The sequence below is a fragment of the Asparagus officinalis genome, chromosome 5 (assembly GCF_001876935.1).
Source record: "Asparagus officinalis chromosome 5, Aspof.V1, whole genome shotgun sequence".
Classification (NCBI taxonomy): Eukaryota; Viridiplantae; Streptophyta; class Magnoliopsida; order Asparagales; family Asparagaceae; genus Asparagus; species Asparagus officinalis.
The window spans coordinates 124,293,851-124,311,096 of NC_033798.1; the positions used below are offsets into that span (position 1 = coordinate 124,293,851).

A 17,246-nucleotide genomic window follows, 5' to 3' on the forward strand; every position below is an offset into this window, starting at 1 on the left:
AGCGGGGTGAGCGCAGGAAGCGGAGGCTGAGGGAGGAGAGAGAACCAGGAGAAGGAGAAGGGAGAGAACGAGAGATTTCGCCATGGCGGCGATCGGAGGAGAGAGTGTGTGTTTAGATTTCGAATCTGGTACGGTTTTCGAGAGAGTTGTAGATCAGTTGACAGTGGACAGAGGTAAAAAGATTGAGGGGCGAATTATCTGGGAATGGAAAAGATATTTTTTTTGGACTAGTGAGACATTAATGGGCTGTTTGGTTTGCCCAAAAATTATGGAAAATAAAGGAAAAAGAAAAGGAAAAAAATGTGTCCAGGCCCTAAAAACAGAAACTTCATGTGCTGCAGTCCCTCTTAGTTTCCTCCATGTGGTTCAGCCCCTTGAAGTGTGACATTTTGTGCTGTAGCCCCTTTTTAACAATTATTACATGCCAGCTAAGCTAAAATCCCCAAAATAACCTTATCCTCTCTTCTCAATCCTTCAAAACCAGTTCTCTCTCTCTCTCTCTCTCTCTCTCTCTCTCTCTCTCTCTAAAAACAAGGGCTTTCTCAAGCTCGTCGCCCTGGTCCTCGCCCTCCTCGCCGTTGCAACCTCCGCCCAGGCTCCCAAGCCTCCCCCGAGTTCGCCGCCGCCTCCTCTCCTCTCCTCCGTCCGACCTCGTCGCGGTAGCTCGCCGTCGCTCCCCGTCTCGCCCTCGACTACGCCGGAGTTCGCCGCTGTGCCTGCCACTTTTGAACCCTATAGTATGGTAGGCCGGAGGAGGATGACTAAGAGAAAAGAGTGCATGATGCCCAAGAAAAATGAAAATGAAGGGGCTGCAGGCACAAAGCCACACTTTTTTTTGGAATTTGATGAGAAGCCACTGCTTGTTAAGGAGATTGTTAGTCAAGATGGCGAAGAGATGCTTATTGTGTTTGAAATTTTAAGAGGTGATCTTGGTGCTGGAGCTGAGGAAGGAGATGGCGAAACTTTTTTTGATAAATTTGATGTTGATATTCTTATCTTTGCTTGGATTTTGTCGTGGAGTATTCTCTCTGAAGAAATATTGAATGCCTTAACTTGCAGGAATTTGATGCTAAAATTTGATGTTGGTATTCTTATCTTCGCTTGGATTTCGTATTCGTGTTAGTTCTAACTCAGTTCATGTTAGCTCTAAATAGTTAGTTCTAATTTAGAACTAACAAGAACTGAGTTAGAACTAACAGGAACTGAGTTAGAGCTAACATAAACCCAGTTAGACCTAACATGAGTTAGAACTAATTGGAAAGCTGGAGTCATGCTCAAGCCGTGAAATCCTTGCCGTGTTGTTAACAACGTCGACACGATCACTGAAATCACCATATTCTTTCGATAATTAATTCACTAATCAATGCATAATGCGCATTTGGGAAGCATATAAAATAAAAATGCCATTCCGTAACTATCACAATCCTGTGATTTGTTGTAATTATTTGTTGTTAGGTACTTGTTTGGTTGGAGCCCACGGTACCCAAATGAGAGAGGCGCACAGAGAGTGGTTAAAATTAGAACTAATGGGGTTAAAATTAGAACTAACTTGTTATAACATAAAACTAACTTAGTATAGAATAGAACTAACTTGGTATAAAATAGAACTAACGTGGTATAAAATAGAATTAACTTAGTATAAAAATAGAACTAACTCTGTAGCATGTTAGTTCTAATCTACACAGTGTTAGTTCTATTCTGTAGCGTGTTAGTTCTAATCTGCACAGTGTTAGTTCTATTCTGTAGCGTGTTAGTTCTAATCTGCACAGTATTAGTTCTATTCTGTAGCGTGTTAGTTCTAATCTGTACAATGTTAGTTCTATTCTGTAGCGTGTTAGTTCTAATTTGCACAGTGTTAGTTCTATTCTGTAACGTGTTAGTTCTAATCTGCACAGTGTTAGTTCTATTCTGTAGCGTGTTAGTTCTAATCTGCACAGTGTTAGTTCTATTCTGTAGCGTGTTAGTTTTATTTTATACCGCGTTAGTTCTAATTTATACCAAGTTAGTTCTAATTTATACCACGTTAGTTCTATTTTATACTGCGTTAGTTCTAATTTATACAACGTTAGTTCTATTTTATTCCACGTTAGTTCTATTCTGTAGCGTGTTAGTTCTAATCTGCACAGTGTTAGTTCTATTCTGTAGCGTGTTAGTTTTATTTTATACCGCGTTAGTTCTAATTTATACCAAGTTAGTTCTAATTTATACCACGTTAGTTCTATTTTATACTGCGTTAGTTCTCATTTATACCACGTTAGTTCTATTTTATACCACGTTAGTTCTAATTTATACCAAGTTAGTTCTAATTTATACCACGTTAGTTCTATTTTATATCGCGTTAGTTCTAATTTATACCAAATTAGTTCTATTTTATACCACGTTAGTTCTAATTTTAACCATATTAGTTCTAATTTATAACAAGTTAGTTCTAATTTATAACAAATTAGTTCTAATTTTAACCACGTTAGTTCTAATTTATACCACATTAGTTCTAATTTATACCAAGTTAGTTCTAATTTATACAATGTTCGTTTTATTTTTGTAGGCTGTCTAAAAATCACAATAGATAGCTTATCCCCCATCAAACACCGATGATGGAAGTTACAATCTGACGACTTCCAGAAGGCTACAATTTGAGGACAATCTGTGCAAAGCTCTAGCAAAAGAGACTACAAATTGAGTGTTAGTTTTATTCTGTAGAGTGTTAGTTCTATTCTGCACAGTGTTAGTTCCGTTCTGTAGAGTGTTAGTTCTAATCTGCACAGTGTTAGTTCTATTCTGTAGAGTGTTAGTTCTATTCTGCACAGTGTTAGTTCCGTTCTGTAGAGTGTTAGTTCTAATCTGCACAGTGTTAGTTCTATTCTGTAGAGTGTTAGTTCTAATCTGCACAGTGTTAGTTCTATTCTGTAGAGTGTTAGTTCTAATCTGCACAGTGTTAGTTCTATTCTGTAGAGTGTTAGTTCTAATCTGCACAGTGTTAGTTCTATTCTGTAGAGTGTTAGTTCTAATCTGCACAGTGTTAGTTCTATTCTGTAGAGTGTTAGTTCTAATCTGCACAGTGTTAGTTCTATTCTGTAGAGTGTTAGTTCTATTCTGTAGAGTGTTAGTTCTGTTCTGTAGAGTGTTAGTTCTATTCTGTAGAGTGTTAGTTCTAATCTGCACAGTGTTAGTTCTATTCTGTAGCGTGTTAGTTCTAATCTGCACAGTGTTAGTTCTATTCTGTAGCGTGTTAGTTCTAATTTATACCACGTTAGTTCTATTTTATACCACGTTAGTTCTATTCTGTAGAGTGTTAGTTCTAATCTGCACAGTGTTAGTTCTATTCTGTAGCGTGTTAGTTCTAATCTGCACAGTGTTAGTTCTATTCTGTAGCGTGTTAGTTTTAATCTGCACAGTGTTAGTTCTATTGTGTAGCGTGTTAGTTCTATTCTACACAGTGTTAGTTCTATTCTGTAGCGTGTTAGTTCTAATCTACATAGTGTTAGTTCTATTCTGTAGCGTGTTAGTTCTAATCTACATAGTGTTAGTTCTATTCTGTAGCGTGTTAGTTCTAATCTGCACAGTGTTAGTTCTATTCTATAGCGTGTTAGTTCTAATTTATACCAAGTTAGTTCTAATTTATACAATGTTAGTTCTATTTTATACCAAGTTAGTTCTATTTTATACCACGTTAGTTCTAATTTTAACCATATTAGTTCTAATTTATAACAAGTTAGTTCTAATTTATAACAAATTAGTTCTAATTTTAACCACGTTAGTTCTAATTTATACCACGTTAGTTCTAATTTATACCAAGTTAGTTCTAATTTATACAATGTTAGTTCTATTTTATACCAAGTTAGTTCTAATTTATACAATGATAGTTACGAAATGGCACAAGAAAGCTTTCTGCAGATGTTGCAAACTCCTAAATGCGCATTATGCATTGATTAGTGAATTAATTATCGAAAGAATATGGTGATTTCAGTGATCGTGTCGACGTTGTTAACAACATGACAAGGATTTGCAAGGAGTGAAGAGAGGAACAACCGTGATACAGCAGGATTTGGGCGTCGGTTTTTGGTATAATGCTCCATCGGTTTGGATACCTATTATACGGGTTATGGAGCCAACTTATATGCAAATCAAATTATTTCGTAACTATCATTGTATAAATTAGAATTAACTTGGTATAAAATAGAACTAACATTGTATAAATTAAAACTAACTTGGTATAAATTAGAACTAACGTGGTATAAATTAGAACTAACTTGGTATAAATTAGAACTAACGTGGTATAAAATAGAACTAACGTGGTATAAATTAGAACTAACGCGGTATAAAATAGAACTAATGTGGTATAAATTAGAACTAACTTGGTATAAATTAGAACTAACGCGGTATAAAAATAGAACTAACACGCTACAGAATAGAACTAACACTGTGCAGATTAGAACTAACATGCTACAGAATAAAACTAACACTGTGCAGATTAGAACTAACACGCTACAGAATAGAACTAACACTGTGCAGATTAGAACTAACACGCTACAGAATAGAACTAACACTGTGTAGATTAGAACTAACATGCTACAGAGTTAGTTCTATTTTTATACTAAGTTAGTTCTATTTTATACCACGTTAGTTCTATTTTATACCAAGTTAGTTCTATTTTATACTAAGTTAGTTTTATGTTATAACAAGTTAGTTCTAATTTTAACCCCATTAGTTCTAATTTTAACCACTCTCCATGCGCCTCTCTCATTTGGGTACCGTGGGCTCCAACCAAACAAGTACCTAACAACAAATAATTACAACAAATCACAGGATTGTGATAGTTACGGAATGACACAAGAAAGCTTTCTGCAGATGCTGCAAACTCCCAAATGCGCATTATGCATTGATTAGTGAATTAATTATCGAAAGAATATGATGATTTCAGTGATCGTGTCGACGTTGTTAACAACACGGCAAAGATTTCACGGCTTGAGCACGACTCCAGCTTTCCAATTAGTTCTAACTCATGTTAGGTCTAACTGGGTTTATGTTAGTTCTAACTCAGTTCCTGTTAGTTCTAACTCAGTTCTTGTTAGTTCTAAATTAGAACTAACTATTTAGAGCTAACATGAACTGAGTTAGAACTAACACGAACACGAAATCCAAGCGAAGATAAGAATACCAACATCAAATTTTAGCATCAAATTCCTGCAAGTTAAGGCATTCAATATTTCTTCAGGGAGAATACTCCAAGATAAAATCCAAGCAAATATAAGAATACCAACATCAAATTTATCAAAAAAAGCTTCGCCATCTCCTTCCTTAGCTCCAGCACCAAGATCACCTCTTAAAATTTCAAACCCAACAGGCATCTCTTCGCCATCTTGACTAACAATCTCCTTAACAAGCAGTGGCTTTTCATCAAATTCCAAAAAAAAAGAGTGGCTTTGTGCCTGCAGCCCCTTCATTTTTATTTTTCTTGGGCATCATGCACTCTTTTCTCTTGGTCGTCCTCCTCCGGCCTACCATACTATAGGGTTCAAAAGTGGCAGGCACAGCGGCGAACTCCGGCGTAGTCGAGGGCGAGACGGGGAGCGACGGCGAGCTACCGCGACGAGGTCGGACGAAGGAGAGGAGGGGAGGCGGCAGCGAACTCGGGGGAGGCTTGGGAGCCTGGGCGGAGGTGGCGACGGCGAGGAGGGCGAGAGCTAGGGCGACGAGCTTGAGAAAACCCTTGTTTTTAGAGAGAGAGAGAGAGAGAGAGAGAGAGAGAGAGAGAGAGAGAGAGAGAGAATTGGGTTTGAAGGATTGAGAAGAGGGGGATAAGGTTATTTTAGTGATTTTAGCTTAGCTGGCATATAATAACTGTTAAAAAGTTATTTTAGTGATTTTAGCTTAGCTGGCATGTAATAACTGTTAAAAAGGGGCTGCAGCACAAAATGTCACACTTCAAGGGGCTGCAGCACAAAATGTCACACTTCAAGGGGTTGAACCACATGGGGGAAACTAGGAGGGGCTGCAGCACATGAAGTTTCCGCTTTTTGGGCCTGGATACATTTTTCCCAAAAGAAAAAATAGAAAAAAAAAGTACAATTTGTTATAAATTTTCATAACATTTTTTTCTTTATTTAGTTCACGGCTTGGAACCAGAAAGATGATGATGTGCCAAATTCTTATTGGTTGATGTGACTCACATTTTAAAACACCCATTTCATGATTTTTACTGAGGAAATTGGAGGAAATTTTGTTTGATGTTTTCCTCATCTTCTTCATTTTTCTTTGATTTCAAGTAAAACAACCAAAAAGGCCCTAAATGTGATATTTTCCTCCTTTCTAGTTTTTTGTCATAATAGCCCCCCAAGTTGTTAGTAGTCTCCTAAACCCGTAGCTGTTTTTGAAATTAGTTCCTCTAGCTAGACATTTGGCAATTTTCACACGATTTTCATTTGATTGCAGTGAAGTTTTGGAATAAAGATCCTATCAGAAATATTTTTGTAGGAGAGCTTACCATAAAAAATACATGTATAATTCCCAAGCTAATTTTCTAACCACTAGTGAATCATGTATGTTAGCTTTTTCTATGGGGATGGTCTAATATAATTGTATTTTTTTGGTACATACTACTAAAATTAGCGGAATTTTTGCAGATCACATTTTCTAACACGACGACTGTAATTTTTTAAGATAAAAAACGCTAATCAAACAAAGCATTGGATAAAACCCCAAGTATCTTTTAACTCGCGAGCCCCATCTTCCCTGGTAAAGTTGCAAAACCACACAAAATTAGTGGAACAAAACAAAATTAGCGAAGACAAATTACCATTAAGGACCGCAAGATCGAGGGTATCGATATCAAACCCAGCCTCAAAATACTCCTGAAACACATGCCCGGGAGCATCGACATGAGTCCCAGCATGAGCCGGCAGCTTCATCACCGACCCGTTGTACAGCGACCCGTTCTTCATCGACGTCGGCAGCCAGAGGAACTGCCCGAGCCTGCGGTCAGGCGAGTCGCCGTAGGGCATGTCCTCCCTGTAGAAGTGTGTTATGTCGACGATCCTCCCCCCGTCGAACTCCTCTCTTCGGATTGGGTTCAGATCGTCGGAGATGCTGCATGTTTGTGCGCTGGAGGAGACGGAGAGGTAGAGGATGAGGAGGAGTTCTAGTTTGGTGTTGGTTTTCATGGTGATGGGTTTAGTGTTAACAGGAGCAAAATTAGGCGAGAGAGTTTACACTTGCTAATTAATTAAAAGGATTGAGAGAAGAGTAGAGGACTTGTACACTGGTTTGATAGGTAACAGCCACCTAAATCTTATCCTATATGTTGAGGCTTTGTCATTCAGGGGCTGTTTGGTTCGCTATTATAAGGGGTGGAAAACTTAGAAAACCCCTCCACGTCAGATTTTTAGCCCTCCACGTCAGCTTTTTTGTTTCCGTCCATTTCTTTGTGCTGCTTTGGTTCGCTCGAATGGAAGAGGGAAAACTCTGCTGAAGTCGCCGCCAACTAAGATTTTTTTCCCTCTCCGATTTCCTTCCCCAACCAAGTGAAAGTGATGAAAACTCTGCCACGTCAGATTTTTTTTCTTCTCTGCTTTGTTTACAAAAGTTTTCCTTTTTTTCTATGCGAACCAAACACAAGAAAAATAAATACATTGGTTTCCCAATATTTTTTATGTGCGAACCAAAGCAAAACAATCTATTTCTTGAAAAAGTTTGGAAAACTAAAAACTTGTGTTTCTTTACATGGAATTGCATTTCTCTATATCAAGGAAACGAACCAAACAGCCCCTCAGTATAATTTATACGTATCTTATGTCATCTCATGTTAAACTGAGTGACAAACTATATTATAATATTATTTCAGTTGGTTTTTCCCCTTGCAATGCACGGGAGTGATGAATATATTGGTACATCGAATTGCGGCGTTATAATTTTTTTTAAGAAAATAATGGGTATGAGGTGACGGTTCATTTTACAAGATGAGCTACACATAAATAGTCATTTGGCGAGGCCCATATTGTTAGTCACATTAAAAAGTACGGACATCACCATTCTATCTCTTGATAGCTCATTTCAGCAAAGTGAACGGCCGCCTCCTATCAATCGTTCCCTTTTTGTAATATTTTTCTTGCTTTTAATTAATGATGAAAGTGGGCTGGGATTTCCTTCGTGGAATCTCATCCTTTTTTCTCAAGACAAATTATTTATTTTTTATTTTATCTCTAAATTTATACCATCGTAGGCGGGGTGAGCTGAGGTGGCGGTGATCGTGGAGGGAGGGAGAGAGAGCAACGATGAAGAGTGTTAGTCAATTAAAGAGGCTGAGCTTTATTCTTTTGTCAACAACATCAGGCTGGGATTGAATCGGTGGCCGGAGTCATTGACAACAAGAGAGAAAGGAGCTGACAGAGAGCCTCCTTTGTTGAAAATGGAGGGGGTAAGAGTCAAAAAGGAGTTGCTGATTGGTGGAGGAAGAAGAAAGGTGTTGCTGATTGGTGGAAATATGTTGATTGGTGGCATGATTGGTGGCTTAAATTATGCTAATGAAGCATATAAATCTGCTACACCTCTCCTCTCTGAAAGCATCGATTCTCCGAAGCAATCCTTGACAGAGCCATTTGAGTGAGAGCAAAAACAAAAGAGAGTCTTCTAAAATTTTGTATGTGTGTTGTAATCGAGAGATTGAATATAGTGATACACCCTTTTGCCGTGGACGTAGATCAATTTGATCGAACCACGTAAATATTGTGTTTGTGATTGTCTCTCTATTCTCTGGTTTAGTGGGTAATTTCCCCAACAAAGAGTATAGAGAGAAAGAGAGATTTCGCCATGGCGACGATCCAAGACGAGAGTTTAGAGGTTTTGATTTTGAGAAGGGTTTTAGGAGATGAGGGAATTGGAAGACCCTGAAATGGAAGCAGTTAGATAATGAACTAGTGATATTTTCCTTTCTTTAATTTGGGGCTTTTTTTCGATACTATTCCTCAAATCTTTTGAAATTAGGTTCCCTAAAATTATCGCAGTTTCATGGATCACATTTCATCCACTATTGACAACTCCAAATTTTTAGTATGAAAAATATTAATCATATATACCGTGTACCTGCTAAAACTCGAGGGTTTTAAACTTACGAGTCTTCATTTCTCATTGCAAAGTTGCACAACAGCCATCAAATTCAACAGAAAACAAACAAGCATAAAATCAATCCAAGACAAAATTAAGAGAGACATGACATTAGCATTAAGAACCGCAAGATCAAGAGCATATCAATATCAAACCCAGCCTCAACATACTCCTCAAACATATGTCCGCTGTACAGCGATCCGTTCTTCATCAATGTCGATTGCGATCGGGTGCGTCCCCGTAGGGCATGCCCTTGCCGTAGAAGTGAGTTAGGTCGATGATACCCCCTCCGCCGAACAGTCCTGGTCTTGAAACAAAATCTAAACCTGACATTGAAACTTACCGAGCTTTATTGTGAGCCTTCAACCTTAATTAAGACCAGCTGGTCTACGACCGCCAAACTGGAAGCATTTAGAGAACAGCTAGAGGATGGCGTTAACTCTTTTTATCCTAAATTATTAACCTGACGTGCAGTCTAGATCATTGGGCTCCTTAGGCATCCTAGCCTGGAAAATCCTTACCATAGTAAACAAGAGACACATACATAGAACAAAGAAAAAATAATGACAGTCAAAGTTATTGATAAGTATATATATAAACATTAAGGTTTAAATTATAAAGACATCATCACAGCCACCAGGAGACGTTAATATAGACAACCTTGTTCGGGGAAAATATGTCGGCCTTCAGTATATACAACAATTAATACACAGAGGATGATATACAGTATTTATAAAACTATAGCGTTAATTTCAGAAAACTACTGAACTTCTGGGGAGTGTTGCACATAATCTCTCGAACTTTGTTTATCTCACGTAACCTCTCTGATTTTGGGATTTCTCACAAAACCCCTCTAAATTTCGTACTTTAATTTCTCATCGGATCCCCTACATGTAATTTGCAAATAACTATTTAAGATAGAGAAAATCCAAATTTTAGGGGAGGGGTTGTGTTGTTTGCAAATGGCAAATGACAAAATTTGAGATTTTCTTTTTGTCAAGGACAATTTATTTATTTGTAAATTAAAGGTAGGGGGATCCAGTGAGACAAGGTTAAAAGTTTAGGGAGGTTTTTTGAGACACCCCAAAGTTAAGGGGTTATGTGAGATAAAAGTAAGTTTTGGGGGGTTATGTGCAACACCTCAAAGTTCAGATGGTTATGTGAAATTAACCCAACACCCTCAAAGACCAGTTGGTTATGTGAACTTATCCCTAAATTATATATCTCCATGCTAAAAAAAATCTAAATAGGAGAGCATCATGCTAGTGACTGTTTACTTGGTGTTTAATAAAGCCAATATTCTTTTTTCAGATGTACTACAGTCCCATATGTACTGAATAAGACAGTATTGTATTATGGTTAGTAGCTTTAGATGCTCTAGTCTCTGAATCCTTTGATCTATCAATAGCTTCTTGATAATAGGATGATAAAAATATACTAACTCCTGATCTAGCACATTTGATATAGCTATTGCCATTTGCTAACGAGTACTTTTCGGATAAAGTATGAACAGAAAGGACTATTAGAATAATTAATACTCCATTGTGTTCCAGTAAAAATGTAATTCATAGAAATAATTATCCTCGGAAGTATTTAGAAAAACATAAAAACAGAGACGTGATGCGTAAGTTTCATCAGGAAAGAGATATCATACCCTGCCCTCAAGAAAAACCAGGTGAGAAGGAATTAAATCATCAAATGCAGCCACTGATAAATAGTCAATCCCTACATATTATGGGAAAGGGCAGAAAGGAGGCATGAGTTCAGCCTAAGAGATATAAATAGAGCATTGGCGTTCTATATTGCAGCATACTCAAATAGATGGTACTTCACATATGATATCTAAACATTACACGCATGGCATTTCTTGTGCATATATTAGTGAACATTGTATCTTAAGTATACTACTTAGAACAAGTTGGTACTCTCGTGTTTGTGCATGTACGCGTGTATGTTTGTAGTGATTTATCTCTGTGCGCGCGCGCGTATTTGGTGGTGCTAACGATAGATTGTAACTGAGGGTCAGAAAGATACTCATGTAAATATGAATTCCGTAGTGTGTCATAATTACATGCTTCTATAATAATTGTGATGAAAATATAAATAAATAAAAAACAGCCTTGATATATACACTTTGCTTAACCTACTATATTATTTTCAGGTGCATGTTAAACTATAATATAGGTTGTGCAAACCAAGAACTTTGATATCCCCTGTTCATGTTATAACACTGTTAAATGCTAAAACCATGCAAGTTAATCTTCCAGGTAATTAAGAACATCTTTTTCATGCCTATTTCTAGTTTGGCCAAAGCAACATAGCTTGTGTCACAATCTCTGGAAATCAGGAAATCCAAAGATTTTTGGTGACATGCTGAGTACATAATTTTCCTATACTTGGATGCTATAAAATAAAACAGGTTTATGAGTTTAGATCATATTTTCCAACCCACTGACAAGTTTGATGTCAGTGTTATCTACCAGCCACCGCGCACCATCTATCGTAAACCCAACAAAACTGTTATCAATCTCTTTCTTCCACATAAGCCGCCTGAAAAGATAAATAAAACTCCGAGTAATTTGATTCATGTACATCAAGATTGTGAACCGGACCTGATAAGGCCCAGGCCCACGAAGAACACATGCAGCCGATTTTGAGTCGTTTTCAACACATGCACGCATTTTCTCTCTGCTGCCTATATAAACGATATTTTATTAGGTTTTTGAGTGCGGAGGAGATTTGGCTGCGGAAGCTTTGCTTTTTTTCTCTCTTTTTGCGGTTGCAGGTGAAAAAAAAGACAGAGGAAAAGTTAGGTTTTTTGCATCCTTTTGTGGAGAGATATTGTGAGGGATTTGAGAGTTTGTTTGAGGGTTTAGGTTGTGAGTGATTATAAATCCTAGTTGTAATCTCTCCCTCTAATAGTAGATCTCCCCCCTCCTTGCCCCGTGGACGTAGGCAATTTGCCGAACCACGTAAAATTGATTGTATCTCTTTTGTGTGATTTGTAATAGCTTTTTAGGATTCCTCGACAGGTCAGTCCTAGAACTGATGAGAGGAAGAGCCGATATCTCACTTTGTTGAGATATTCGCTTCAGATTCCTGTTTCCTTGGTGAGACGAGAATTCTTATTGCGACCTGACTCTCTTGTTGTGCTGCCGAAGTACTGTCGAAATTTCCGCTGCGCGCAACAAGTGATATCAGAGCTCAGATTTCAGATCTAGGGTTTTGGAGTTTGGTGGAGGAAGATTCTTGTGTGAAACTTGGTTCTTGGAGTTCTAGGTTTCGGTGGAGATAGTATTAGGAGTTGACGTTGGAGATTTCGCTTTCCTCGTGTGGATAGAGATCTATTTGGAATCCGATCTAGGGTTCAGTTGGGCGATTCCTAATTTCTATCAAATTTGTTCTTTCTCTACAATTTGGAGTTAGTTTGCAATGGGAGAAGAAGGTGAAAGCAGCAAGTCGATGGCGAGTACAATACAAGTTGGTTTTCAGAACACTAAAATTAGTGTGGTGAAGTATGACGGCAAAATCAACTTTGGTTTGTGGATGAGCGACGTACATGATACGCTCAATGCTCAGAATTTGGAAGAGACCATCATGGTCCATGAGAAGCCACCTAAATATGATGAGACGGTATGGGAGAAGATGAATAGGAATGCTTGTGGGGTGATCAGGTCCTGTTTGGAACAGGAACTGAAATATGATGTGATTGGGGTGACGTTTGCAATGAAGATGTGGGAAATTCTCAATAACAAGTATCTCACAAAGAGTGTTGAGAACATGTTGCACTTGCTGCGAAGACTCTTCAGATTTCAGATGTCCAGAGGCACCTCGCTAGCGGCTCATGTGAACAACTACACTAAGTTGTTGTTGGACTTGGCGAATATTGATGAAAAAATATCGGATGAGTACAAGGCGATTATTTTGTTAGGCTCCTTATCGGATGAGGAGTATGATATCTTTGTGCTCACTTTGTTGAACGGGAGATCTTCTATCAGCTACAGTGAAGTGACTAACGCATTGACCAATTACGATTTGAGGAGGAAGGACAAAGAGACTTCCCGTGCTAGCATTTCAGGCGAGGCCTTATCGACGAGAGGTAGAAGCTCATATCCGAAAGGTGGTAATAGAGGGAGGTCAAAGTCAAGAAACCACCACCAATTAGCAAAGAACCAATGTGCATTCTGCAAGGAGCAGGGACATTGGAAGAGAGACTGTCCGAAGCTCAAGGAGAAGGAGAATGACAAGAAAAAGAGCCCGAAGGCTAATGAGGTGAACGTTGCGAAAGGCGATGATTCCGATGATTCATGCTTTTCTCTATTGATTACTCCGGAGGTGAACCATATGGATGCATCAGATTGGATACTTGATTCCGGCACTACTTATCATGTGACCCCTAGGCGAGACTGGTTTGCATCTTTTGAGAAAGTCGACGGGGGCGTTGTTGTCATGGGAAATGATCAATCCTGTAGCGTTTGTGGGATAGGTACTGTGCGGATTAGGATGCATGATGGAGTAGTCCGTGAGTTAAAGGAGGTGAGATTTGTTCCTCAACTGAAGAAAAATCTTATCTCAGTTGGAGCTTTGGAGGCGAAGGGATTCAAGGTGACTTTCGAAAACGCTGTAGCGAATGTTACTAAGGGATCATTGGTGGTGATGAAGTCCGCAATTGAAATTTGTATTATCTGAAAGGAAGTACCGAGATTGGCCAGGTTGCTTCGGCTATTTCAGAAGCGGACATGAGCAGACTTTGGCACTATAGGTTGGGGCACATAGGTGAAAAGTTATTGTAGGCACTGTGCAAGCAGGGGCTATTGAAGGGAGCCAAGAGTGGAAAGATTGAGTTCTGTGAGCACTATGTTCTTAGCAAGAAGACGAATGTGAAGTTCAGGACTGTCATTCATCAGACGAGGGGCATCCTGGACTACGTGCACACAGATGTTTGGGGTCCCACCAAGACTGCATTACTTGGTGGTCGACATTGGTTCGCCACGTTTGTTGATGACTATTCTAGACGTTGTTGGGTGTACACCATGAAGCATAAGAATAAAATCCTAGATTTGTTTGTGGAGTGGAAGAAGAGATTGGAACTGCAGATTGGGAGAAAGATCAAGACGTTGCGATCCGACAACGATGGTGAATATACTTCAGACCCCTTTCTGTAGCTATGTCGAGACGAGGGCATAGAGAGGCACTTCACGGTTAGTCATACATCGCAGAAAAATGGGGTGGCAGAGAGATTGAATCGGTCTTTACTGGAGAAGATTCGATGCTTATTGTCGCGGAGTGATTTGGAGAAGATCTTTTGGGCTGAGGCACTTACATATGCGAGCCACCTCATTAATAGGCTGCCTTCATCTGCGATTGAGGGGAAAACCCCTATGGAGAAGTGGTCGGGAGAGCCAGCACGAGATTATGACCAGCTCAAGGTATTCGGGTGCCCTGCATTTTATCATGTGAGAACTGATAAGTTGGAACCTCGAGCTAGGAAGGCCATATTTATAGGATTCAAGCGTGGTGTCAAGGGATACAAGCTTTGGGATCCAGTTGATAAGAAGATTGTGCTGAGTAGGGACGTCACGTTTGATGAGGTTTCTATCTTGAAGCTTCCCAGCTCTCATCAGGTGGAGAGCGACCCGACGAAGGAGATATCGCAGGTGATGGAGATCGATGCAGCTCCACATTCTCCAGATGGTACAGTATCCATTAGAGTGCCGACTGAGGTGACGGCAGGCGAGCACGACGGTGACACGGAGGATACGGGTACTAATATGCAGGATCAGAGACCGACGGCTCAGGTTCAGGATTCGATTGCGGTTCGGAGACAGAGGAGAAACATACATATGCCAGCACGGTATGCCGACACAGTTGCGTATGCACTTCCGGTGGAGAGTATCAATTAGTTGGTGCCTACTACATTCAGAGAGGCCAAGTAGAGTTCGGAGGCTGATTCGTGGCAGGTGGCTATGCAGGAGGAGATGGAATCTCTTCATAAGAACGATATATGGGAGCTTGTTGAGCTTCCAAAGGGGCGGAAGACAATTGGTTGTAAGTGGGTATACACGAAGAAAGAGAGCATTAAGGGCACTCCATTAAGGTTCAAAGCTAGGTTGGTTGCGAAGGGCTATGCACAGGAGGAAGGTATTGACTATAATGAGGTTTTCTCTCCGGTGGTGAAGCATTATTCGATTCGGATTTTGCTAGATTTGGTGGCACAGTATGGTTTGGAGTTAGATCAGTTGGATATGAAGATGATATTTCTTCATGGTGATCTTGATGAAGAAATATATATGATTCAGCCATTAGGATTCCGAGCTGCATCGAAGGATAAATTGGTTTGCAGATTAAAGAAATCGCTATATGGTTTGAAGCAGTCTCCTCGACAGTGGTATAGGCGATTTGATGGTTTTATGCTTGGTCATTCGTACATTCGGAGCTAGTTTGATCCTTACGTATATTTTCGCAAGTTGAAAGGAGGTGCGTACATCTATTTGTTGCTCTATGTCGATGATATGTTGGTTGCCTCTATTTCCAGGTCGGCTATAGATGAGTTGAAAGTTCAACTTTCAAATGAGTTTGAGATGAAGGACTTGGGTGAGGCCAAACGCATTTTGGGAATGGAGATCGGCAGAGACAAGAAGAAGGATAGAATTTATTTGACACAAGTGGCTTATTTGAAGAAGGTTATACAGCGATTTCATGTTAGCATGGATACGAAGCCAGTTGGTGTACTTTTGGGAGCCCATTTGAAGCTTTCAGCTAGTCTTTCACCAAAGTCAGTTGAAGATCGAGAGTTGATGTCGAAGACTTCATATGCGAGCGCGGTTGGGAGCTTGATGTATGCAATGGTATGTACGAGGCCAGATTTATCACAGGCGGTGAGCATGATTTCGAGATACATACACGATCCAGGAATGAGTCATTGGGACGCTGTGAGATGGATTTTGAGGTACATTCGAGGTACGCTCAATGTTGGTTTGGTTTATGAGCGGGACACTACAGGTGGGCGGTTATGCATCGGTTATGTTGATTCGGATTATGCCGGGGGTTTGGATAAGCGCCGGTCTACTACGCGGTATGTGTTTACTTTGACCCGTGCGCCGGTGTGTTGGAGATGCACATTACAGTCGACGGTGGCTTTGTCTACGACGGAGGCAGAGTATATGGCAGTTACGGAGGCTGTGAATGAGGCTATTTGGCTTCGAGGACTTTTGGAGGAATTTGGTATATCGCAGAGGTCCGTCACTATTCATTGTGATAGCATGAGTACTATCTATTTGGCGAAAAATCAGGTTTTTCATACGCGGACGAAGCACATTGACGTTCGTTATCACTTCGTTCGGAATGTTCTTGAAGATGGTGATGTGGAAATTGTGAAAGTCCACACGAAGGATTATCCGACATATATGCTCACTAAGGTGGTTCCGAGCAACAAGTTTGATCATTGTCGAAACTTATTGCATATTCGTAATTGTTGAGGCCGTTGGCGGCCATTTGGATGAACTACGGGAGGCTTGATTCCTTGGGCAAGAGGATATGTAGGCAGTCTTTATGATGCAACCGGCTTTGGATTAGTTGATTCTGATAGGGGTGAGATTGTTTGGACTCTCATTCGGGTTCTTGACGTGTTATGGATTGAGTTCGTACTGGACACAACAAGTTGGGACATTTGGTTGCTTTGGTGTCGGCTCAGTTTTGAAAGAAACTTCACCGAGGTGGAGAATTGTGAACCAGACCTGATAAGGCCCAGGCCCACGAAGAACACATGCAGCCGATTTTGAGTCGTTTTCAACACATGCACGCGTTTTCTCTCTGCTGCCTATATAAACGATATTTTATTAGGTTTTTGAGTGCGGAGGAGATTTGGCTGCGGAAGCTTTGCTTTGTTTTTTTTTTCTCTTTTTGCGGCTGCAGGTGAAAAAAAAGACAGAGGAAAAGTTAGGTTTTTTGCATCCTTTTGTTGAGAGATATTGTGAGGGATTTGAGAGTTTGTTTGAGGGTTTAGGTTATGAGTGATTGTAAACCCTAGTTGTAATCTCTCCCTCTAATAATAGATCTCCCCCCTCCTTGCCCCGAGGACGTAGGCAATTTGCCGAACCACGTAAAATTGGTTGTATCTCTTTTGTGTGATTTGTAATAGCTTTTTA

The 17,246-nt window shown here is 39.8% G+C and overlaps 1 protein-coding gene across 2 annotated transcripts in view; it reads right to left on the reverse strand.

Moving 5' to 3' along the window:
* LOC109841113 (kynurenine formamidase-like) overlaps positions 1–7,264 on the reverse strand; it is a 14,518-nt gene extending 7,254 nt beyond the window's left edge. The window contains exon 1 of one of the 2 annotated variants that reach the window (XM_020409983.1): positions 6,797–7,264. In XM_020409983.1, coding sequence (XP_020265572.1) covers positions 6,797–7,160 — 364 coding nt within the window. In that variant the 5' untranslated portion in view covers positions 7,161–7,264. Of the gene's footprint in view, positions 213–6,796 lie in introns of those variants that run through there. The other variant, XM_020409982.1, reaches the window with a different exon arrangement.